Genomic DNA, 26,006 nt, shown 5'->3' on the forward strand with positions numbered 1-26,006 from the left:
GCTTCTTTTTTTTTTCCTGACTGTACAGTGCTTCCTTTCACTTCCTTCACTTTTCTGGAGTTGTATTCAACATGTCATCTCACTCATTACAGTGGAAAAAAAAAAGCTTGCATTTAATGTCTGCTTCTGCTTCTGGGTGTACACATTTCGTTGCACTGTCATTCCCATTTGTGAAATGAGAAGTAATTACCACATTAAATTTGACTGAGTGACTAGGAAAGATCCATTAACTTTCTGCATAAAATGATGCTTCATGCGAGGCTCATTTTCCTGGTAGAAAATATGCTTAGAAGGACTAGGAGAGATGAGTAGCTGTCTGTAACTTAGTCTGATGCTTTCATTAGAAACTTCTTGTCCTTAAGCTGTCTCACAGTATACATACGTATAGGCAGCAGACCAGGATGTCAACCTTGTTTGGGGTGTTCGGTGGCTCTTGCACAAAATGAATGCCAATTTTCGCATGTTGCATGTTGTCTCTGTAAAAGATGGAATACAACCTTGGCTTGAACATTGACAAAACAATCAAAACATGGAGGATTATTTCTGTGGCTACCCAGGTCGGGTGCAGTGGACTAAGGTCAAAGGTGTGGCTAGGCCAGTACCATGACTGGAGATGCCTGGAATGCAGGGCTTATATCCGAGTGGAAAATACATTCATAGGGTGGGAGGTAACTATTTTCCTTATTTGGCATATGTAATTATTTTACGTTTGGTTTTTGGGTGGTAGAGTGGTTCAGGGCCTCTCTGAAACGGTCAGAATTTGTGATAAACCAGAGGAGCTGGCAAACTCAGAGTTACAGAAGCCCAGTTCTCATCTCTTTCAGCTTTGATTTCCCTTTTAAGCCCAAATGCAATTAGCATTTTGAGAGATGGTCCACAAAAATCATTTGTTCTTGTAATACAGTGCATAGCTATTTTAGTGTATTTGCTCTGAAGGTGTTTCTGATTCTGCCCTTCATGTATTGTTTCAAATAGAGCTTTAATACAGCAGCTGCCAGGCTAGACTCTAATCTATTTTTAATGTTAAGTACTGTTCATGCGAATTCCCTTAAAATTTCCAAGTTTTTATCCCATGTTATGCTCTTAAAACTTATTTCTCCCCCTACTCTTTATTTTAAGGTGAAAACATTTATACTTTATCTGTCTAAAACAAGATGGATGTACACCTTTTTTGCTTAAGTGAGACTGGGAAGCAAGTAAGACAGTTTCATGTTATCTAGATACAATTTCATTACTTAGAAGCCTGTATTTCGACTGAAATATGGAAGTGTATTCCTATCTTGCACATTAGCAACATCAGGACTGACTCATTTTTGTAGCGAGAAAGCTGTTCTGAGATCTTAATTACGGAGATGGATTAATTTCCATCTCCCTCCACCCTCCCGCCATGCATCTATTCTATGCTGCGTTTAGGGAACTATTGGCATATATAGGAATGACAGAGTAAGTGTAGACTAGATTAAAGGTTTTGTAAAAAGTCTTGTATTTGTTATATGTTGTTTTCCCTTTTTTGTTATTAAAAAATATTTTTGTATCAGCAGATCTGCTTTCATTTTTATTGAATAACTGGGAAGAGCTGATAATACTATTCCAGCATGGTGTTAGCCGTGAAATCAAATGGTATTTGTTTCCAGAAGCTGGTAAAATTGTGGCCTGGTTTTAGGTTCTGTTAGCGAAGGCAAGACTATCTCTGACCTGCAGGCCAGCTTTGGATATATCTTTAATATCTCTAGCACATCTGCTGATGTTTTTCCATTTGCAGTGATGGAGAGGGCTCTTAATCGGTAGAATCACTCTCAAGCACAGAAGTTGCACAAAGCCTATGCAGCATGTTGGATGCAGGCCCAAGAAAAAGGAACAAATTCATTCTTGTTTATTACTGGCCTATTTTGATAAGCATTCACATCTCCTTACGAGCTTACACCTTTAAACGAGGTCCCTGCTAAAATGGAATATGATACGTCCAACAACTGGAAAAAGCAATGGAGTGCTGCTGGTAAGAAGGAAATAACATCTTCACAAGAAATACAGGTCAAGGAGGCTGATAAAGGAGGCATCAAAACTCAGAAAATAGCAGAAAGCTCCTGAAGTGTGTACATGAGAGCACAGTAAGACTGAAAGGAGCTGATGCCTTGAACGGGAGAAGAGAGAGAAGGAGCATTTAGCCAAAGGGACAAGCAAGAAGCTAGTGACTGAATAAGGGAGACCCTCCACTGATCCATATAGTTTTCTTACTCAGTCTCTGCTTTGGGAATGGTGAAGGAGTTAATCGTAACGTTGAATGAGATGCTCTGCTCAGCAAAGCTCCAGGAGCACCAGCAAAGGACCTGGTTTATTGGTAATCTATACTTATGCATTAATAAATAGGCATTTTATTTCTTTTGAGTACAATGCCGTAGGGTGTTTTAAATAGTATAATTAGTTTGCTATTAAACAGGCAAATAGATAGATAGATGGCAAGACTGGAAAGATAGTTACCTTTTGCAAAACATAAACCAGATAATTTCATTGAATAATTTCATAATCTAACTCGAAACCTCAGGAGCTAGAGGTTTGGAGGTTGCTTCTAGCCTAACAGCTACAGCCTATCAGCTCAGCCTGCTGGAAAAGCTGTTTCTCTAGACTAGTTTTTGGCAGAAAGATCTTATGTAAATTATATATTTAACAATATATCACACGGTTCCTCATTTTTAAGGGTGTTAGATCCATCCTGGATTAGATAAGAATTTTTTTTTCCTAATGACATTAATATTTAAAAGCTGACTGTTATATCTATATATATATTATTTAAATAAAACGTAGTAGGAACGCGGAATGATAGAATGGCCTTAGGGCTTTCTGTCATTGGTTCTCCCTCAACTCTGTTCAGAATCAGCTTATCTTTAAAATACTTGGTGGGGCTTTACAGCAGCCACCCAAGAAAGACGTCTAGAAAGATGACTGGTCTCAGAGAACAGCTGTGGCATATTTTACAAAGTTTTGTAAATGGAAATGAAACCCACAGAAACAATTGTTGTCTGGTGGTTTGGGTTTTTTTGCAAGCCTGAGTGTATTTACAAAGAGGAAATCTGGAGAAGAGTATCCATTACTAAATGCAATTAAAAGGGAGGGAAAAACATCAGCAACTTACTGCAATTCTTGTAAAGAGCTTTGCTAAACTCCTGGGAATAGAAGCTACTGATGCTTCTGGTTCCAGAATTGTTCTTAATGATCTTATTACTCTATTCTCTGTTCTTCTAGTGAACTTCCCTTGATCTAAAAATCATCAGACACATAGAACATTTTTGCAGACAAATGAAGTGGAGATGCAAACTCTGAGGGCTTTTCAGTCCAGGCATCTTGGAGGAGGAATATCTGGCACCAAATTCCTATAGATCAGAAGGTGTTTACTGAGACTGGACTATTTTGTGGAAGACAGGATTTTTTCGCAATATTTGTAAGTTCTGCATGTATATTTGAATAGCATGGTTGTTAGTTATTTGTAAATTCTCTTTATTATAAGTTGTGATGTGGTTAGGCATTCTATCAAAAATATTTCCTTATTTATTGTATCAAACGTCAATGTACGTAGGATTCAAAGGGTTCAAGTAGATTATGCATTTTTTAGGATAGATAATTTTTTTTTTTAAAGAATCCTTCCACAGAATTTTGAAGATTGTTTCCCTTGCAAATTCATATTCATGAGGAAATGCGGCTTTGTCTTCATTATCAAAGATATTACCAACAGGGTTTAGAGATGAAAGCACATATAATGACTAAACTAGGTTTGAGCAAATTGCCAGGGAGACAGGATTGAGTCTATTCTGTGGATTTTAATATTATACCTATTCTGTGGAAAATAAGTGATTCCATTTTGCATAGCCATCTTTGACATTTTTGGCTCAATCCACATTAATTTAAATAAGAATAAAAATTAAAATTATACATGGCTGTATTCCTAGTGTATCTTTTCCATTTTTTTATAAAACTATTTTTATAACTTTTTCACTGAAGGAATTGTTCTTCTGTATTTTTAGTATTATATTTCAAATGGAAATATATTTCTATATATAATTTCTTATTTATAGAACAATGAAGTTAATAAGATATTATGTTATTCTTTCAGAGTGATTCTAAGGACACAAAGAACTTGAAAGGTGAGCTCAGAGGACATAGCGAGTTAAACTGCAGTCATTAGTATTTCGTCTATACTGTAAACCTAAATATGCAAGTTTGCAAATTCATGTTTTCTTTACATGTATATTGTACAAAATTATAGAAAATGCAAATTCCTGACAAGTTTCTTTCCTATCCTACTCGCACAGGAAAATGTAAGTGACCCTTAATATAAATATTAACTAGTCCCACAGAACTGAAAATCTAGCTTTAATGTACAATGTAGGTTTGCAGACAACCCCTCAGAATTTTGTGAAGAGAAACAACCTTGAAGCGTATTTATGACGTTGTTTTCACACTGAATGTACAGAGAAGATTGCTGACCACTGTAATTTGTTTTATAATTGAAGGCTTTTTAAAGATTTTGTAACATTCCTGTGCTCAGAGCTGTAGTATTTCCAAGCAATCTAGGATTTCAGAGTATGTTTCTAAGGCTGATCAGCTCTCTCTAAAAGCCTCTCTAAATGCAGCAGTTCAAATATGATGCATTCCTGTCTCCACTGCTGGAGTTCCAGAATATTTTGCATTCGATGGCATGAAGACCAACATTTGTCTGATTAAAACAGTTTGATAAGAAAGAAGAAAAAAAACCAACAAAAAACCAAAAAGCCTGCTCTACTTTCAGTATAGTATATTTGATAACCCATGTCGAACTCTTTGTGGTTGTAAATCAGACAAGATCAGACGTGTGGTCTTACAGTCATCTCTTATCTGTGGTAACCTTTCCCTTTCTGTTTCCGTGTCTCATGTTTGAGGTGACACTCATCTCCCAAGAATCGCACGCCCCAGTTTTCATCTAGCACTGCCGTAACTCTGGTAAAGCCATTAAGTGATAATTTTCCTATGTGCAGGAAGCTCTCTGTGCTCAGCATCACTGAGATACAGTTATGGCACAAGCAAGCTTTTTTCACATGCCTGATACAATCCTGAGAATATATTGTGGCACAAAACAGTTAGCAAGTGGAGAAAAAAAGCAGAGATTTTTTTCAGGTTTGAGATTGTTCAGGCTTTAACCATGATTGGAGGAGGAGGAGGCACTAGTTTTAAGCAGTAGTCAGTTCTGCAGTGAGGTGGCTGTGGCAAGCCGTGGGACACTCTGGCTTGCTTTCTCCATTCTGAAATGGGTAAGAGCCATGGGGACAGTAACAAACAGCATGGAGGTAATGGCCTACTAAACTGTTCCAATTCTGGGCATAGTGAATATGTGTCCATCTGTCTCACTTTTGGGATGAAAGCAACCAATCCATTCCCTGCTGTTTCTGGAGAGTAGTCCTAGGCAAAAGGGGACTCATGGCCCCATAAAGTGCTGACTTGTGGTGTTTGTGTCGTTCGTCACAGACTGCCTGCTCATCATGTCTTCCATTCTTGGGAAGATGAAGAAATTTGGCAGTTCTGACATGGAGGAATCTGAAGTGACAGATGAACACATGGATGGGGAGGACTCCATACTGGAAACGCCTGACAGCCTCCAGGGTACACTCAGCACCAAGGTGCAGCCACCCAAAAGCAACATCTTTGCAAGACGTGGGCGGTTTGTGATGGGGGATAGTGACAAGGATATGGCTCCCATGGACTCCTTTTACCAGATGGATCACCTGATGGCACCTTCTGTCATCAAATTTCATGCCAATTTGGAGAGGAAGAAACTTCACAAGTAAGTTTGCCTTGTAAGATTTGGTTGTAATGAACAGTTTGACAGCTGCAGACTCTGTTTCTTAGAGCAGCATTTATTCTCTCCACATGAGTGTGCCCATTTTTTCAGTTTCACTATTTTCTATGCCAAAATAAGGAGTGTTGCATCTGAAAGTGACAATAGCTGTTGTCTCTTGGCATCTCTGAAAATTCAGTCCATGGATAATTTGCCCAAAATTAGCAGTAAGCCTTAATTCACTTGCTTGAGACTGTTCAGTGAAAGGACATCACTTAGAATGAGAACATGGGATTGCCTGGGTCCCAGGCCTGCAGTTAGACTGCCATACTTCAATGCCTCTTTTAAGTCTTGCTCTCAACTTTTCAGCAACAGATACATAATTTTATCAGGACAGTTGCTTGTGGACTTTGTTGATCTTGTAGACTTTGCAGATCCATCTATACTAATCTGTAGTGCTTACTAGTTCACACAAACAAATGAAAAACAGTATTCTGGTAGTTTATAAAAAGTCTGCTAAATATCTGATTTTAAGTAACTGAAATTTACCCCTGTTAGGCTCCTATCTACAGATTCCATCACAGGCTGCTCAGAAAAAGCTTTCAAATTTTATGACCGCAGAAGGATCTTTGATGCTGTAGCCCAAGGCAACACAAGGGACCTGGATGATCTGCTACTCTATCTTAATAGAACCTTGAAGCATCTCACAGATGATGAGTTCAAAGGTATTCTTTAGTGTCACATACCTTAAGTTGCCCTCTTCTTCTTCCAGTAGTGCTCCTGAGATGAAAACAAAAAAACATAATTGTGTTAAGTGTCTGCAGGAGGTCCTCTAATAGCCAGTACTTCCCTATTGATTGGGCAACCCGTTGATTGTAAGGTTACAGGAGAATTCAGAAAAGTTGAAATTTGCTGTGAAACCCTGAATGAGCTTTCTTGTCTTTTGAAAAGAACCTCATTAATTCCTGCATGCCTGGGAGGTTTTTAATCACTTCTATATAGCTGTGTTTTTTTGTGTTATAGAGCCAGAAACTGGGAAAACCTGCTTACTGAAAGCCATGCTGAATCTACATGATGGGAAAAATGATACCATTCCCTTGCTGCTGGATATTGCAAGGAAAACTGGAACTCTGAAAGAGTTTGTTAATGCAGAGTACACTGACAACTACTATAAGGGTAAGAGAAACAGCTGATACAGTGAATACTCTTGGTGATAGACTGAAGATAGGGTTAGGCAGGGCTCTCAAACAGTCTTCTGCATGAGGCCTTATGCCTGAGGATGCAGCATCCCAAAGTTCCAGTGTGTAACTAACAGTCAGTGCATTTGTGCTAGGGCAGTGTTTTGTTAGGTGCAATATTCTGCCATTTTTTATATACAGTGACTTAATAGCAAGTTCAGGGGACTTGCATTTGCTGTCTGTGCCATCTTTTTTTGTTCAATTCTAGAGCTTTTTAGTCTGCAAAGCTCTCAGTTCCACCATAGTATATGGAGCTGAATGAATTGTGGTGCCTGAAAGCTCTGTCTGTATTAAATGTTGAAGATTTCTGTCTAATGAGTGTCTCTGTAGGCCAGACTGCACTTCACATCGCCATTGAGAGAAGGAACATGTACCTGGTGAAGCTTTTGGTCCAGAACGGAGCAGATGTTCATGCAAGAGCCTGTGGGGAGTTCTTCAGGAAAATCAAAGGGAAACCTGGCTTTTATTTTGGTAGGGGTGAGCACAGTATGGGCTTTATTGATTGAGTTATCCTAGCATTATCCCAAATGCAAGCTGTTAAATAATCCTGTTTATGTGGGACTGGAGGCTCAGAAGTACCAGATGGGCTGTTCCACCACTCAGTCCAAATATTTACTCCCAAAGGCTGAGATTTTAAAGAAACACAGTTGGTAGTTGATGGTGTTCAGCGTGAGCTTGGTGTCTGCATCCCTTTGTTTTCTGGGCACTGTATCCTTTGAAAGGTTGTAACCTTCTGCTAGCTCTCCTTTCAGTGCTTTTTTAAGCAGCCATGATTCTGTGATGCAGTTAAACCAAAGAAAATGTGATTCTAATAGCTATCACAAGAATTGGTGCTATATGAGACAGAGAAATACACCTCCTCTTCTCATGATGAAAGATGAAAACAACATGATCTTTTCTGTTTATGCACATGTAATAATGGGCTTTCTGACCACTCATTCCCATTGCTTGCCTGTAGGGGAGCTGCCTTTGTCCCTGGCTGCCTGCACCAACCAGCTCTGCATTGTGAAATTCCTCCTTGAGAACCCCTATCAGGCAGCCAACATCGCCGCTGAGGACTCCATGGGCAATATGGTCCTGCACACACTGGTGGAGATTGCAGATAATACTAAGGATAATACCAAGTTTGTTACCAAGATGTACAATAACATATTGATCCTTGGTGCCAAAATTAATCCAATCCTGAAGCTAGAAGAACTCACCAACAAGAAAGGGCTGACTCCATTAACTCTGGCAGCCAAAACAGGGAAGATAGGGGTAGGTGAGCAAATATGTTTAACTGTCCCATTACTGTATCAAGTTATACAGAGTACATGCAAAACATTTATGCAGGACAGATTTTATCACTGCTTATTGTTGGGGCCTTTTAGTTAAAAGGAACCGATACTGCAGTTTAACATGCAAAACTGCATAGTCCTTAAAGGCTATGAAGTGTGTGTGTGTGTGTCTGCCCAGCTGGCATTATTCATATACCACTGGTATGCAAGGCAGCCCAAGTGGAAACAGCAAGTGGGTCTCTGCTATCATCTGAACCACTAGAGGCCTTGTACTTTTGACTGGCTGATGTAACTCATCTTCTGGCAGTCCCCATTCAAAATGACTGTATGCTCAGAGATGTGTAACATACATCTTTGCTTTTCTTTTGCAGTTTTGAAACAGATAATGGCAAGTTGTAAGCGGTATTTGTGTTTCTCATCTCCCAGCATCCAGTGAGAAAATTATTTGTGTTTACTTCAGACTTTGATCTCTGCAATGCTCCACTGGTTTGACTTCAGCACAGTTAAACTAGGGGGAAATTAGCCATCCTGTCTTGTGGAGATACTGAGGAACTAGAAGTCCATTAGCACTGAAATGTTGGTTGTATTGTTCTTTTGCAATTAGATTTTCGCTTACATCCTCAGACGAGAGATCAAAGATCCTGAGTGCAGACACTTGTCTAGGAAGTTCACTGAATGGGCTTATGGACCTGTCCACTCATCTCTTTATGACCTGTCCTGTATAGACACATGTGAGAAAAATTCAGTGCTTGAGATTATTGCCTACAGTAGTGAAACGCCAGTGAGTATGCACCTCCTTGGCATTTTATTCACAGGCTGGGGGACTGTTGGGGAAGAGATCCATGTTCCACAGTGCATCTTTTGCCTCATTTCCATAAAACAGCAATCTCCCCTCCTGAGTTTAAGTGTACTAGAGGGAATATTTGCTGAAGATGAATATAATTTGCTGTTTTCAAAGCCCAGTACATATTGGTCCCGTCAAGATTCTCCTCTTTCTCCTTCCACTCAGAACCGTCATGAGATGCTGCTGGTGGAACCCCTTAACAGGCTGCTGCAAGACAAGTGGGACCGGTTTGTCAAACACTTATTTTACTTCAACTTCCTTGTCTATACCATGCATATCATCATCCTCACTGCAGCTGCTTACTACAGACCTGTAGAGAAGAAGGAAAAGGTATGTTACTCCTGTCATATATCACAGGAACGACCCAGTGCATCATATCCCAGATCTGCCTCCCATTTGAATGTGTGCTCCTAAGATCAGACTTTTCCTCTTTCCTGAAGGTAGGAGAGAGATTTGGACCCTGCTTGCTTCCCAGTCTTGCTCCCTTGCTGCAACACATTCCGAAACGTAACCTGTTCCCCCAGAAATGTGGTTGCTTTCAGCTGCTGTCAAGGCCAGGTCTTTTCTATCTCCAGTTCTGCTGAACATATCTACCTTCCTGTCTTATACAGCCTCCCTTCACGTTTGGTCACAGCACTGGGGAATATTTTCGAGTGACTGGAGAGATCCTGAGTGTCCTGGGAGGTCTCTATTTCTTTTTCAGAGGGGTAAGATATTTGAAAATTTTCCTTTTTGCTGTTTGGGTAGGTGTAGGAGAGAATCAAACACGCCTTTCCTATTCATTAGCATTGGCCACTAAGATAATCCATGTTTTAGTCAAGAGCTACAAAATCTTTTTCCTTGGCCTGATTAGGAGTTCTCAGGTTACTAATAAGCCCACAGGTGAAGATAACGTTTTATCTGTTGTATAAAAAAAGACTATCCGTAGAAGTCAATGAGCATCTCAGCAGTTAGCCTGGCCAAAGCTTAAGAATGGGCTATCGCAAATAGCCAGGCCTCTATGAAAGATTACCTGTCTTAGCTTAAAGTCCCCCTGCTTCCTCTTGGCAGCCAATGGAGAGTGTACAGTGAATCACAGGTCCTCAAACCAGTGACTGAATAGATTGTTGTCTTCAAAAGAGACACCAGATGTAAGAGAAATCAAGTGTTACTGGAAGAGTCCTCCCTAGATCTTGTGCCACTGTTGTTTTTGAGCTATTCTTGTGAGATGCTTTATAGGTACCAGCTCCCTGGTATAGGTATCAGTGCTTAGTTGATGCATTCACATGGGATACTTAATCCCTCCTTGGTTCCAAACCTGGTCTTCATTCCCATTTTTTTTCAGATACAGTATTTCATGCAGAGGCGCCCGTCATTCAAGACGCTGATAGTTGACAGCTACAGTGAGGTTCTTTTGTAAGCTCCAATATTTTTGATTGCATTTCAGCATGAAACAGATGAGTGTGTGAGATCTGTAGCTTTGGTTGAAGCCACTTGTAATAGGTAGATGCTTTGCTATAATTTCCTGGGTCCTTACAAAATACTTGCCAGTCGTTATCATAGCACTTGAACAAGGGGGTCTGGATCAGTAACCTCCTTTGGAGGTAAAGCAAATGAATTGTCTAGAAGATCAGTGATTGTGTCATGCAGCAGAGTTAGGAATAGATCTCCAAGTTGGACTTGCAATTGAGTGTATGCGTTGGATGTGCAAAAATCCTCCCATTCCTAAAGGGAGCTTTGCCTCTCAATAATTTGGGCCCTTTCTCCTCCCAGCTGGAGTGCAGCTCAACAGGGAAATTTCATGGGTCTGTGGAAAGAGAGGGAGTGATGAAGAAATAAGTGTTTTCAAGGACTTTTCTTCCCTCCAGTCACAAGGAAGAGCAGTGATGAGACTACAGAAGTTTGTATGTGGGGAAACTGAGGAGTTTGCAAGAGGTACTGTAGGATTTGAGAAGGGAAAGAATGAAGGGAAGAGAGGAAGTGTCTGCCAGGGCTCCTTTGTGTTTTGGAGAATCCCTCATTCTGCTGTATACCTCATGGGGCTCCCCTGTTCCCACCACCTGTGGTCAACTCAGCACTCTGCATTCAGACCATGCTTGTCTTTCAGCTTTGTTCACTCCTTGCTCCTCCTGAGCTCTGTGGTGCTGTACTTCTGTGGCCAGGAACTGTACGTGGCTTCCATGGTCTTCTCCTTGGCGCTGGGCTGGGCTAACATGCTGTACTACACCCGTGGCTTCCAGCAGATGGGCATTTATTCTGTCATGATTGCCAAGGTCAGTCCAGTGAGTGGGTGATGAGGGCAGCAGAGTGCTCAGATCAGGTCACTGCTGCCAACAGCCCCATTTCCAGGAGAGAAGTCGCCATATCTACCTCCGTGATGCCACTGGGAAATCTCATATCGCTCTAGTTGGCCGTAATTTTCTGAGTGAAGCGATACAATTTAAGTTATGTAGAAAAACCTCCTGCTCCTTATCCATACATTTTATAGCAGTCTTAATATTATTATTATTACCTACCATGCTTCAAAATAACTACAGTTGGATAGGCATGGATGAAAGTAGACTGAGAACAGTGCAGACTGGTGTGGTCTGAAATGGCACAGCTTTCTACCAGCTGGAAATTTGTTTAGGAATTAGCTAAGAGGCAGTAGCTGGCTAATAAACCTCTATATATGATGTACACAGCTAGCCCAAGAGTGGAAGAGAGATGCAACTGTCTTAATGTGGTTTATACTCACAAAGATGAAACTATTTTGCATGCATATGTCTTGCATATGTGTATAAACTGTTGCATGAATAACAGAGAAAAATGTTTTCTGTGTTAAAGTTTATTACCTCAGCAGGATAAAGAACGGTTTAATGCATGAACAGCCAGTTCACAGCAAATACCTTCTTGAGCTGAAGCAGTATTTTCTACAAGTTTTTGTTGCAGTTTATATTCAAGTTTTAGCAATATAAAAATATTCTGTTTCCATGTTACAGATGATCCTTAGAGATTTATGTCGCTTCATGTTTGTCTATCTAGTATTCCTCTTGGGATTTTCTACAGGTAATATCATACTTGGAGTTACTTTTTGTTATCTTAAAGATCTTAGAAAATTTTGTTTTTCAAGTGGCTTAGACTTTTTGTTTCCAACTAAAAACTAACAAATTAACCTAATTACAAAAAAAAATCTCTTCAGAATAACAATTATGTATAGTAATTTCATACAGCTTTTCATCCCTAGGTCTCAAACTGCTTTGCAAAGCTGAATGGAAAAACAGTCATCCTGTTCTATATAGATAAAACTGAGACAACACCTTCTGAGAGGGTGTCAGTTATGGGGAATATTTTATAGAGCAATTTCACTGGGGACAATGCACCATGAAGATAACATGTCTTACCTTTATGCTCATTTTCATTGCTTGCAATGGAATTATGATCTCAAATGGTATTTTCATCCTGCATATGTGATTCCTCTTTTGCAACAGCTGTGGTGACTTTAATTGAAGATGACAATGAGGGGCAAGACACAAATAGCTCTGAATATGCCCGATGCTGCCATATGAAACGAGGCCGCACATCCTACAATAGTCTGTATTATACATGCTTGGAGCTTTTCAAGTTCACTATTGGGATGGGGGACCTGGAGTTCACAGAGAACTACAGGTTCAAGTCTGTGTTTGTCATCCTTTTGGTTCTCTATGTCATCCTTACATACATCCTCCTGCTCAACATGCTTATTGCACTGATGGGGGAAACTGTGAGCAAAATTGCACAGGAGAGCAAGAGCATCTGGAAACTGCAGGTACATTGGTTCTGTGAGGCTGCTATCCAAGAAAGAGGGTGTGGGGAATCATAAGAGATTTCAGAAAGAATCTTTAGGAGCTGACATGTTTCTAAATAACAGGTCACTGCTTCTTTCTGATTCCCCTGAACAGTTCTGAAAAAAAGTATATTAATTCCTTTTCCATGCATATTTGATGTTTTGCCTAAGCAGATGTTTCCAGTGTTCCACAGATGTTCAGAATTTAAGAAAAGAAGTACTTTTGTAATTAGACAGAATTAGTTGGGCTTTTGATGATGGAAAATCCTGATCAGACTATGAAGACAGGGATTATGCAAGGGGGGAAAAGCAATCTTTACCAGAATCTCAAAGGCACATCAGTTTTTGTTTGAGGTAAGAAAGGAAACTTCATAGTTCTAATCACAGGGCGGTAATTCAGCATTTTTAATGACATATTAACAGAGGGTGATGTTTCAGAGATGGTTACGATGCCTGCTCTAAGATGGTGACAGTGATAAAAGCTCAAGGTTTTTAAAACAAGGGCGGAATTCAGGATTTGTATGACTTTGAAACAGCAGCCTCTCAGTGGTCTGTTTTCTTTTACCTGGTAGAGAGCCATCACAATCTTGGATATTGAAAACAGCTACTTGAACTGTGTGAGGCGCTCGTTCCGGTCTGGGAAGCAAGTCTTGGTGGGGGTCACACCTGATGGCCAAGATGATTACAGATGGTGCTTTAGGTAACCTGTTTGTATGTCAAATGAACAATCTTTTCTAGACAAACAACATTAGGGTATCTGGTAATGGGAAGCAGAACTTTCTCCCTGGCACACCCTGAAAAATAGTGCACTAACACTGTCTACGGTAGTCAGTTTAATCTGTTTTCTGGGTCAGATCTGAGGCTTGAGAGGTGGCAGTTTGTGATACAAACTCATCCTGGAGTTGTCTGGTGATCCTTAGAATAAATATCGGTTTTGTTGTTCTCTCCCCAGGGTTGATGAAGTGAACTGGTCCATGTGGAATACTAATCTTGGCATAATCAACGAAGACCCTGGGTACTCTGGAGACCTCAAACGAAATCCCAGTTACTCTATTAAGCCTGGCAGAGGTGCGGGTTTCAGTGACCTAAATCCTTGTATGGGCTACACACTGGTGATAGAAGCAGCATTGATTAATTGTTAGAGGGCAGTCAGTTTATGCACTTAATGATAATGGCAGTAGCTACGTTAATGGCATTTTCAGTCAGCACAAAATGTAAAGGATTAAGTGGGCTTATTATTCACATAGCAGTTTTATTCTCTGGAATAGAAGCCTCATAGATTCATCATTCTGATTGTAGATTTTTACAAGGCAGATAATATGTGTAAATCCTGAGGAGATGGGATAGTGTATGATGGTAGCCAAGAAGGTGTTTTGGGGGCCCCAAACTCTATAGTTTGGGAGCTCAGCATCCAGCACAGAAGTATTTAACTGTACGATCACTCTGCTGTGCTTGCCAGCAGAAATATGGAAAACTCATGGAACCGTATGGGGAAGAAAACCACAAAGCCCTTTCTTCCTGCTTCTTTCATCAGCTTCCTATTTAAAACACTTGTATATTTTCTTCTGCTTCTGTGGAGGGGAAAAAATTAACCATTCCTTTCCTTTTTAGTTTCAGGGAAAAACTGGAAAACGTTGGTTCCGCTTTTAAGAGATGGAAGCAGGAGAGAAGAGACTCAAAAACTACCAGAAGAAGTCAAATTAAAACCTATTTTGGAACCTTATTATGACCCAGAAGATTCTGAGACTTTGAAGGAGTCACTTCCAAAGTCAGTCTAATCTTATTTTATTTTTAAGAAGAAAGTTAATTCTAGTTGCCTATGTTGGTCCTCAGAAGCAGGGCAATTAGAGCACTTCATTCATAAGAACAGGGATTTATGGAAAAAGGTCAGAGGACTCAGGAAATTACTGTGTGCAGGGATTTATTAAGTATGCTAAATAAACTACTTGTTGTTTAAGCTCATGTCTTCATGGTTATTTTTAATATAAATCTGCAAGAAACTGTCTATACTACTTGGTTTATATTTACTTAGTTAAATATTTGCATCTAGGCTGCTCATGAAGTGTTAGAAAAAGTTCCCATAGGAGTTTTTTTGTTTGTTTTGTTTTATAAATACACTGAGAATTTCCCACATTTCAGAGCTGTCTGTAAGGTAGCTAGCCCTTTTTTAGTGCAGATTTTTTTCCAGTCTTCATCCATTTCTTTTACTCTTTGAAAGTGCTGTCATGCATTTCTGAGATCTGAGCTGACATTTGCATTGTTAGCTAACAGGAGCTTCACTAAGTTTTGCAGGTTGGTGCAAGTGGCCAGTGATGGTGGATATTCTGTTGATAATATGAAAATAACAAAAGCGCCTATAGAAAAATTGTTATCACTCGACACCCTGAACACAGTGGATTTCATATTTTCTGTCTGCTTTTAGATTCTCTTTCTTTTAAAAAGTATTTTTGTGAGCAGCTACAGGCCCTGATTTTGTGGCTTCACAGCCTCAAAAACTAACCAAACCATTATGAAACAGAGGAGGACTCATAAAAGAGCAGTAAAAATCACCAAGAGACCAGAGATACGTTCCTGTGAGGAAAGTTTCTTGGAAAGGAGATAAATAAATGGGGACACAGTGAAAGAATACAAAATAACGAATGATCTAGAGATGTTGTTATTCTTTTCCCATAACACAAGAACAAATATGCTCTGTGAAATTTTAAAGGTTGAATAGTCAAAATCAATGAAATAAATGTTTCTCTTACACTGTCTGAGTCAACTCCAGACTTCACAGTTATTGTTACTGAGGCTAAAGGCTTAACAAGATCCCAAATTTGACATTTATTTAGATAACAGATGAACTTTGCACAAAGTAAGAGATAGTGGTTATAGAGAATATATGTTTCAAAGGTCAGATGTATAATAATGTATAACAATAATAATCTTGAAATCAGAAAGTTTTTGTTCTTGACTTTGACAGCAACAACAGGAGGAAAGAAATCTGGTGCTGCAAATCCATCTGGCTGGATTTACAAAGAGAATCAGGAAAAGTATCTGAGAGAGAAAATAGGCAGATGTTCCTAAACTACAGATAGGAGCCCTGGAAAGAGAGGAAAGAATAGGAGGAACTTGGGCATCCTCTTGAAAAGTGGCTGGACAGAAAGGAACTAAGGATAAGAAAGTTTGTCTTATAGACAGCTGGCCCAATATTTCAAGTGCTGGACCTGTGCAGCTGTGTTGGGCAAGAAAAGGTAAATTGTTTTATCTTCTTTCCTTGTTATGTATCACTAAAGCACTTAGACTTAACAGCCTTTAATGCGCAAGTACAACGTGCATATACAAGTATCCTTAAGCCGACAGGGTTTTCAACCATGGGTTTCCATTTCAGCATGTGCACTGCTGCTGTGGTTGCGTTTGAAGTACAGTTGTGTTAAAGTGCTTCTGTGAAATTGGGCCAGAGTGCACAGCCTTTGCCAGGGAAAGTCTGTCATGCTTGGCCTGTGATGCATCCAAAGACTGTGGTCAGAGAACATTCATGAGTCATTGAAGTTGAAAAGTGGTACGCTGGAGGGGTTGGCTGCAAATTATTAGGAAAATTGGAAATCAAAGACATAGAAAATTGAGCCAGCCTTTGAAAGATAATTTTCATCAATACCTATAATTTTTCTGCGTTTAGTAAGATACTGAAACATTCACTATTCTTAAAGAGAAGCAATTAGTATATTTACATACAGACTGCCCTTCGCTGCTAACACTGTTAGATGAAGTTTTGGGTTGTTTGACGTCAGTTCTTTTACTGGGGTCAGGATTTCTCACAGTGCTCCTTTCTCATAGGGTACTACAGCAGTATATTTCAACAAAATCTTCAAGCATCCAGCTGCTTTATTTGAAATAGTAGCACCATCTAGAGGGCTAGTAATTCTTGTTTCTTTTGTTAACATCATTCAGGACAAATGTAGTTTTATTTTCATAGAGTTTGTAGGGTATAACCAGAGAAACTTGCCAAAGGATTTGAAAGAATTGCTTGAAAAAAATCGGAATTTAAACCCAACAAGCTTTGTCTCTGCTGGACTAGGAAAGCACAAAAGATGTTTAAAGTAGGCATGTTTGATTTCATACCATTACAAAGGTGTATCTCTAAACACTTGGTAGCAGTCTCTATAGGTTGCACTCAAGACTTCATTATGCTCCACGCTGGACATGGCAAGAGACAGTCCACATGTAAAACAAGTACAGCTAAGTAAACAAGACAGGCTGAGACAGTGAAAAACTATTAAGAATAAATGTAGAAAGCAGCTGACCAGAAAAACATAGTTGATTGTCTCCATGCCTTTGTGGGCCAGGGCAAATTTATGCTTGAAAGCACACCAGGATCACGATGTAACTGGAAAACATTCATGAAATTTCTGTATTCCCCACGAGGGATCCATTTCTTATAATTATCAGCCTGGGTAGAGACCTAATCCATTGCTTAAATTCCACCTTGATTTACATCAAGTGCTTGTTCAGAAGGGTTGATCAGCTGCCCTGGGTAACCTGAACAGAATATAGACGTCTGCCTTCCTGTCCCTTTCAGCTCCAACAAGATTACAAAGACTGCAAGGGACTTCTTAATAAAAAACTGAAATGCTAGAATTCAGAGTGAAAAGATACATCAGTATAATTGCTGTGGTTGAAAATGTAAATGCCCTGTATTTGTGGGATAGGGTGGTGCTGGTGGGTTTTTCGGTTGCATTTTTTAAATCCCTTAGTCTTCTCTGAGAAGCAAACAAAATTATCGCACTTTTCTAGAGTGAGTTATGACTAACCTCTCAGAATTTCCAGCTGTATCATCACTCAGTTACTGCAATGGGCAGAAATTTGTTTCCCACAGATGGGGAGGTATAGCTTGGCAGTGACTCTAACCAGGTGTCACACACATTTACTCAGACTTAGCTGGCCAGGGCTCTGTTTGACACAGTTTACTTCCTTCACCTTCATTCCACCTAGGTGCATAGAATTGTTTTTGGAAATCAGGGTGTGTCTCTGTTCAGGCAGAGTGGGTGGGATGCCTACAGGGGACATACTTGTTCTGAATGGACAGAGAGCACAAAGACTCACTCTCACAGTGGAGGGCTGCAACTAACCCCCAGGGAAGAGAGATGGCTTGTCAGGAAGTATTTGTGCTTTAAGAATAGCTTTGCTAGGACCAGCACCTTTCTTTTCCTACTGCTAGACACCTCCACTGGCTGAGGAGGAGCATGGCTTTGCAATAAATTACCTTTACTTGGGTTGTTTTGTGGAGGTTCTGCTCACCTTAGCAGACATATTTTGCATGGTCTTGCAGAATCCATGTCTTGAGCACTTGGGGAGTTTTTTATTTGAAGTTCGTGTAATTATTTCACACTGAACATGGTTAGAAACAGCACATGGTTCCCATGCTATTCCTTGAGGCTTGCAGGTGGTAAAAATCTGTTCTCTCTCAGTTATTAGTCACGTTAATTTGTGTCCACACTAAGTGCTTAATATGAGATGATCAGGTTCAACAACTGTATATATCCACCAGCTCCCAATAACCTCACTGGCTCAAAAGCAAAAGAAATGAAGGGTGTTGATGTGCTCACCTCCTGGCTGTGGGTGACAACTGTAATTAGCAATGACTGCAAATGTGTGTGGCATGGGAGATAGCAAGAAGAGGTGAGCTGGACGAAGGTGAGTTGGGCTACACTTCACTGGGAGTTGAAAATGGGCTTATGAATGTGTGGAAAAGCAAAAACGCGATCTCAGTATTTTACAGCACTGCCATACCTGAGATGCAACTTGTCTAGTCAGCCATGTAAACTGAACTGTTACGTCTTTCAAACTCCAATAATTTCTGAATTAGTTGAGAAAAATAGACATCCTACCTGAAAAACTTGGAGCCACACAGCCTGTTGTTTGTGTGCGGTCATTGTGCCCTCTGCAACAGCTGGCATTGGAGTCTGAATAGCCCTTGTCCTAATTACGCATCAATGTTAATCCCTTCTCAGGCAGCACATCGGTAGTTTTTAGTGGGGTCCACGGAAGACACCAGGGCCCGCAAGAGGGCCTCCAAGCCATGTACAGTGATGCTGCCTAGTCCTTCTGGGGTACCCCGTAACTGACTTGCCCCAGGAAAGCCCCTCTCCCTCTGACGCCACTGTCTTGCTTTGCTGCCTCTGATCAAATTCATTCTGCAGAATCATATTTACCTTTGTCAAATGCCAGCTAATCCTGTCAATCTTCTGTGGCATCTATATCACATTAGCACATTACTCAGCCATTCATCTTTGCTGGAGTCCTCAGTACTCAGAAATCCACAAGGTGTGTGCCCAGCAAGTGCTGCAGTGCTACAAAACACAGGGGGTCCTGCCAACCCCATAGCCTGAAGGGATAAAGCCAGTGGACTCAGGTTCTGATGCTTGAAGTTTTCAGAACCCCATCAATAGGAATTTTGTACAGTGTTTTTGAACAAACTGTTGTCGTAAATCTTCCAAACTCAAAAAAATCCATGTATGTTAAAAATCCCAGATAACCTGACGTTCAGAGCAACCCATTGTCAGCCAGTGTCTTGGATATTTAACACCAGCCTGCATGTTTTGGTGCATTAGAGAGAATCCTCTTGCAGTGAAGGATACTTCTTATAAGTCTTTCTTGCTCCTTTAGGCAACAGGCATGGATTTACTAGGGCCTGGGAGGAAGGGGTCTTAATTGACGCTGCCAGATGCAGCATAGACATCCTGGGTCTTCTTGATGTGGTTATAGGGCTCTGAAGTGCTTTCCATCACCCACACCATGTAGACTGGGATTACTTCTGACTCTGGAATAGTTTCCACAGGGAAAATATGGACCAAATTTCTCCTACATCAGATGTTGAACTGTACAAAGCACTTCAAAATACATGGTGGAGAGTACCCTATTTCTCTGGGAAGGAGGGGAAATCAGCCAAATGACCTCATTGGACTTCTCTCTTTCTGGTGTGTTTGTGATACTGTGGCAGAGCTACATCACTATTAGTAACGCTTCCTGTTTCAATATGCAGGCAATGAGTGGACATGAGGAGACGTGAACATTTACAGAATCATCGAGGTTTTCAGACTTCATCGTCATCCAGAACAGTACTTCTCGGTCATTGTTATAATCAGCCTTTACAATCAACATTTTAGTCACCCAAATGTTGATATGAAAACTCATGTCACCGGGAATTGCCATGTCAGCTGGCTGCTCCACAGCCAGCGAGAGCAACTCCCAATTACAGGAACTGGAAGGAAGCGTCCTACTCACTCGGCCAGTAAGAGCAGTTTTAAGTCATGTCACTAAGTCAAAGTCATTTGTTTCCAAGCTGACATAGTAGGTTTAGCCCAGACAGTTCCTCTTATTCCAAAGGAGAATGCGGATAATGAACCACCTAGAGAAAAGGGATTGTGTCCTCAGTTCCTGTTAGTCAGAGAGGGAAAGCCAAGAGTGTTTAATTGGCATAGAGGAAGACACAAGGAAGACAATGTCCCTCATTACCAGAAAGATGAAAAGTGGAGTTTAGGGCTGGAAATAGGTAGAGGGTTCTCAAGAGACTGATTTGCAAGAACAAATGGAAACAGTTAGCTGTATCTTAGCTAAGCACTGAGTTAACAGAAAATTGAAGCGTTGACAAAGAGAGGAGATGATTTGCATAATAAAAGGGGTTTTAATCAGAATAATGGGTTGAAATTGAGACAGGGAAAATGTATCCTGAAAAGATGATCTTTCTGTGGGGCACATACAACGTGCCCAAAGAGCTGCCTTTGGAAACACTGGAAGATTCATTTGGCCGACATAAGCAAATATATCCAGTGCCATCCTGACTGCAGCAATATGGGACCTGCAGGATTTAGCTCTCTTATTTTGGGGAACCAAAGTATCTGAGGGTTTATTTCAGCTGGTGGATGTTCACCTTCAATTCTGCTTCACTTATTTCCCAGAAAGAGCTTGACAAAATGTGGAAGGGGCCTGCAGGGACTTTATTTTGTTATAGTTAGTGAGTGTCTCATATGCTGCTACAGTTGATGCAAAGTTTAGCTCTCAGTTTAAGACCTGACAGTGAGTGAATTTTTGTTCCCCTCATATTTTTTACAGGTCTAACCAGATCTTTGGAGGGGGAAGGGGAAAGAACTATTCCCCGGATTTAGGTGGATGAGACAGATAAAAATCTTTTCCTTTGAAAAAGGGAGGTTTGATGTTCATAAAATCAAATGACTGGACTATTAGTTCAACCTGAAATTATTATAACATTAAGGTTCCTCGCCAGTTTTGGTGATCACCCTCCAAATACTACTTGAGTCAAACAGTGGCAGTATAGACTTGAGCAAAAAAATGTAGCATGTAGGTGGGGCATGCTTTATTCATGGTGTATTCCTTGAGGCATTTTCATATTGCTTAATTCCTCTGTACTGCTAAGCGTTACCAGAAACTATGCACCACAACTGATGATTTACCGAGGGTACAAACTCATGCTGAAATAGTTGGAGAATAACCCTGACCTAGTTGGGACTGTCAGGCTCAAAACAGCCAAGCGAAGTTTGTGCTTTGAAAGACCTCACTGAAGTGTTACACGTTGTTTCATGCAGGAGACATGGCACCCTCCTGGGTGACTGCGCAGTGAGACCCAATAAAAGTAAAAAGTGCCTAGCTCATGGTCTTAAAACTGGTTTTATTTTTTCCTCAAATAGAAGCCTCAAAAGGCTGCATACCCATGTGAGCCTCCCCCACTGACCGTGCATAGCCTGTGACTTACAGCACCAGCAGAAGGCACATGCACACAGGACAGGGACAAGAAGAAGTGCCCAACACCCCACACATTGATGGAGTGATGACTGGCAAAGGTCTTTGTAGGTTTGCACTGTTACTTTTTGCCTTGAGACTGGCAGGGGCCACTAACAGCACAGATACAGGAAAAGAGTGACAGAGTCATTCTTCCCACCTCTTATTATTATCTTGTGCTTATGTAGTCCCCTGTAACTTTGCCAAGAGAAGAGAGAACTATGACCTGAAGTCAAATACTCATGCCGCTTCGATGAAGTTGATTTTTACTGCACTGATTTCAACTCATTCATGACTGAGCCCACCCCTGCGTAGGGAAGTGGCCACAGGTGCAGGAATTAGATTCAGGTGGAAGTGAGCACACTATCGGGCGGAGAAAGTATAAAAAGGGAGGAAGGGAGGTTGCTTTGTTTCTGTGGCAAGGGGGGAGTGGGCTGAAGCATAGGATCAGGCTCATCTCTGTTCTTTTGTTCTCTTAGTGTGTATGTTAGAGTAGCCTTTGTGAGCTCTAGGTGTGGTTCAGCAGGGCACTGCTATGCTAGGTGCTACTCAGATGCAGAGTGTAAATGTTCATGTTCCCAAGCTTAGGTATGGCAAGGAAGACAACAGCAGAGACAGACTGAGGAGTGTCATGAGCAGTGTTACTCATTGTGATAGGCAGGAGTCTCAGGGCATCAATGCTGCAGCTGGAGAAAGCTGCTTGAATTGGGTCCAGAAAATGTAGTTTGGGGGAATAGGAAATAATTAGGGTGCCTGGCTGTTGGGTAATTTTGACAGTCCCAACAATAATGCTGTTCCTTCAGCACACCAGGCTCATTTCCCTTCGGTTTTTTTGCCTGAGCAAAAGAATAAGCTGCATGGCGACATAGTTGCAGGGAATATACTTGTGATGGAGGCTTCAGTAACTCTCCTCTATCCTTTTGTGAATGGGACTGTTCTTTTATGGCAGGAATCTCTGGGGAACAAAATCTCCAGGCATGTATGTTACGCAAATGTGCATAACTATTGGTAAAGAGGCTGACCTGTCCCTGCAGTCTGGCCTGTACCAACTGGTAAGTGATATCCCAGTATTTTCCTGGAATCGTTTTCCACAAGGCTGTCTCCTGTTAGATTATAGTCAAACACTTACAGGCTATTTCATTTCTCTGTTCCTCAGCTGCACAAAACAATCTCTTATCTCAGAGTTTATCAGCATAATATTTAAATATTTGCAAGTGCTATTCAGTTGTTTGGAGCAGTGTGAAAAGCTCTTCATACATGTGTACCAGCACACAGATATGATCCTAGAACAAGTTTAACTTTGGAGGAATGAGGAGAGCATTGTATCAGATAATGTTGCTGAAGCATATACTTAAAGAGCGGTCAGGAGTATGCTATTTTAATTTTGCAAGCTGCAGTCTCTGAATCTGAAAATGTTTTGTTACTAGTTACTTGGGATATAGCACAGTGTGCATGTCCAAAAGTGTTAGCACAGTTAAAACAAACTCAGTAAAGACTGTTGCTGATTTTCAAAGTCCCTTATTTTTTACCTCTCAGAGTAAGTATAGCTATATAAATAGTGAGAAATAGAAAATGTTGTTTCAACATAATCTATAAAACAAGGAACGATTTGGTGAAAAGTCAAGTATAATTATTAAAATGCCTAAATAATTTACAGAACTAACTATACCCATATCTCTAAAATGGGGAAATGCTGACATGCATATTAAAGGAAGATTTTTTCATCTGGGATGATACTTGTATTGAAATATTGTGAAAACAGAAAAGCAACCTTTAAAAAGCAATGTGCATCTCTTTGAATTCAGATAGAATTCTATGTGATTAGACTTCTATTCTTTTGTAGGGGAGAATGAGAGACAGTAACACTGATCTATTAAGCAATAGTTGTTGCATTATTTTTCCTTTATAAAGTTTGTGTAAAATGCCCTGTGAAGGCAAGTGCTAAGGATTAAGGTCAATCTGTTGATTTAAGATGGGATGACATATATCTCTTTTCTGATACAGTATTTTCTGGGAACATAAAAAAGATCCGTTGCAAGGGAGACAACTGACTGCTTATTGTAACTGACTGAAGAGAAATCAATACCACGAAACCTCTCAATGCTGGGGACTGAATATGTACCAAGAAAATCTGACTCCTAAAATCAAGAGTTCAATATTATTAGCAAGCAAGCCAGTAAGATCAGGAGAGCTTTGCCTTGCTACAGCATCACCCCCTGTGGAATGGCTGCAGCATTTACACTCTCTTAAAACACAAGATTGGCAGCAAAGCAGCCTTTCTGAGCTCTAGTTGGGGTAGCGCTGTGACTATACTGTTGTGACTTTCCCATTCTCTCTGACTTCCTTCCCTCTAGCTGGCTAAAAGTTAGCTGGAAAAACTATAGGAAAATGATAATATCTTATCCATCATACCTTACATAAGTACATCTTCATGTGGTTTTTCAACATAAACTATACTACCAGCATTAAATGCATACACATTCTTTTAAAACCGTAGTCTCTATTGGATATCTTGTGGATTCTTCCCACAACAGATCAACAACTCTGAATCCTTTTCCACAGAAACAGAGAGAATTTAAATGTACTTTTTCCACAGTGAAAAATCATGAAAGACTCTTGTGAATCAATTAAACACTGTGCTCAGGGGAACTGGGCTGCTACTGGTAGTTGGCATGCACAGTGTTTTAATACTTCAGCTGTGGATTATTTTTAAGGAGCTTGGGGAATGGAACGCTGACAAGAAGTAATTTACAATTATCCTCGCTGTTACCTGTTAATGTTAAAAATGCTTTTTAGACAATGGCTTTTCCCCTTAGTGACTCCCTATTGGGGTACTGAAAATCATAGAGTTAAATATAAAATCTGAATAACTTTTAATGGAAGTTTGACTGGGATCATGTCACATATCAGCAGAACAAAAAATGCAGCTCTGACTTGCTGATGTCAGATGGCAGATCTCCAAATGCTCAATCCCTCCCATCTGGGGTTTCCTTCATCTTGTTCATTTTAGTTTGTAGTGAGTCTAGCACTTGCTAGAAAAACAAAATAATGAATGCCAAATAGGGCTTTTGCTGCTTATTCGTACTGTGCAGACTATGCAAAGCTAATGTTTTCAAGTAATTTTTCATAGGAGATGCATGCCTAGTTATTAATGTTCTTGACCTTTGTGGCATCTCTGTTAGTAACTGAAGAAGCTGGTAACTGTTGTAAAACTCTATAAAATGGTCTGCACAGCCATAATACAGCCTATTGCAAAACCCTCCATGGGTTCTGAAAAATGCTAGCCTTGTCAGAAATCTCAAGGTGGAGCAGGTCTGGGAACATAAAGGTTAAGCAGGTTAATGATTAAAACTATAAGAAAATGTTTGCACAGATGTGACTTACTGTAGCCTCTCATTTCCTGACTCTTAAGTCTGCCCTTAAAAATAGCTCAGTTCAGGCTGACAACATCTATGCGTAGCACGTGGTAGCATGTTCTTACCTGTTTTCAGGAAGACTAGCTAGAAACAGTCTGGGCTCATGTTTCCTAAATCTGACAATTGCACAGAAAAGGCCACACTTCGGTTTAGCGAGTCAAGGCTGTCCTCATAATGGAACAAGAAGCTGTTAACACAGAACAGGCAGGATTAGAATCATAGAATCATTAAGGTTGGAAAAGACCTCTAAGATCGTAAGTGTAATTCTCATGCATGTGAACTGTTACAGCTCGTACAAGCTTCTACACCTTTTCATAGGCAGGTTTGAAACAAAGCCTCTGGCTCTCTTGCTGTAGCTTGTCCCAGTTTTTCTTTTTGGATAACTGCCACTACATTATAAATAGACCATGCTGCTAGGTCCTATATTCTGCTAAACCACACAGATCTGAGTGCTTTCAGATATGTCTACTTTCTGAGTTCAAAGTACTGCTTGCTGCCAAATTCATTTTCTTTCCTTAGAAAAACATTTTCCTAAGCAGTCTTTTACTGTGGTTTATGAGAGAGTTAAAGCAAGAGTCCTCAAACGCACCTTCACCCAGATTTAATCTAACTTTGCCTATCTTCACATTTCCATGCTCAGAGTGACTTCAATTAAACAGTCTCTCATGGTTTACGTTGAGAACTAAGCTGATGTTCTCTCAGGCAAGAGTAAATGCCAGTGCTCAGTCCTTCTTCCAGGTAATTAGACCAGCACCTAAGAGACCATCAAAGCAGCTGACTCTAGATTGTAGCACATTAGCTTAGGCACAGTCATCTGACAAGGTGTGAACAACCCTTCCTGGTTCAGGGTTTGGAATATCATCATAAAT

The 26,006-nt window shown here is 40.3% G+C and overlaps 1 protein-coding gene and 1 long non-coding RNA gene across 2 annotated transcripts; one reads left to right on the plus strand and one right to left on the minus strand.

Annotated features, from left to right (window-relative positions):
• Window position 1: 1 nt before the first annotated feature.
• Window positions 2-25,225, minus strand: LOC143168421 (uncharacterized). The gene is made up of 3 exons (XR_012996689.1): window positions 25,203-25,225; window positions 6,550-6,583; window positions 2-476 (listed from the first exon to the last, which is right to left on the minus strand). It is a non-coding gene; the product is annotated as an uncharacterized LOC143168421 (long non-coding RNA).
• Window positions 3,409-14,897, plus strand: LOC143168419 (transient receptor potential cation channel subfamily V member 1-like). Its single transcript, XM_076354834.1, has 17 exons — window positions 3,409-3,436; window positions 4,106-4,136; window positions 5,494-5,809; window positions 6,362-6,528; window positions 6,827-6,979; window positions 7,372-7,512; window positions 8,000-8,298; window positions 8,923-9,099; window positions 9,328-9,492; window positions 9,774-9,869; window positions 10,487-10,557; window positions 11,249-11,414; window positions 12,123-12,189; window positions 12,612-12,928; window positions 13,519-13,646; window positions 13,899-14,014; window positions 14,558-14,897. The coding sequence occupies exons 3-17, from the start codon at window positions 5,508-5,510 to the stop codon at window positions 14,722-14,724; spliced, it is 2,532 nt and encodes an 843-aa protein (XP_076210949.1). The 5' UTR covers window positions 3,409-3,436; window positions 4,106-4,136; window positions 5,494-5,507; the 3' UTR covers window positions 14,725-14,897.
• Window positions 25,226-26,006: the final 781 nt, after the last annotated feature.

This window comes from Aptenodytes patagonicus, chromosome 17, assembly GCF_965638725.1.
Source record: "Aptenodytes patagonicus chromosome 17, bAptPat1.pri.cur, whole genome shotgun sequence".
Classification (NCBI taxonomy): Eukaryota; Metazoa; Chordata; class Aves; order Sphenisciformes; family Spheniscidae; genus Aptenodytes; species Aptenodytes patagonicus.

What these genes read in the sequence shown, in the direction of transcription:
- LOC143168419 (XM_076354834.1), top strand. Translation starts at nt 5,508, where the DNA reads ATGTCTTCCATTCTTGGGAAGATGAAGAAATTTGGCAGTTCTGACATG. An exon ending in CTGTAGAGAAGAAGGAAAAG is followed by an intron (nt 9,493 to 9,773) that starts GTATGTTACTCC and finishes TGTCTTATACAG; the next exon opens with CCTCCCTTCACGTTTGGTCA. An exon ending in GATTACAGATGGTGCTTTAG is followed by an intron (nt 13,647 to 13,898) that starts GTAACCTGTTTG and finishes TTCTCTCCCCAG; the next exon opens with GGTTGATGAAGTGAACTGGT.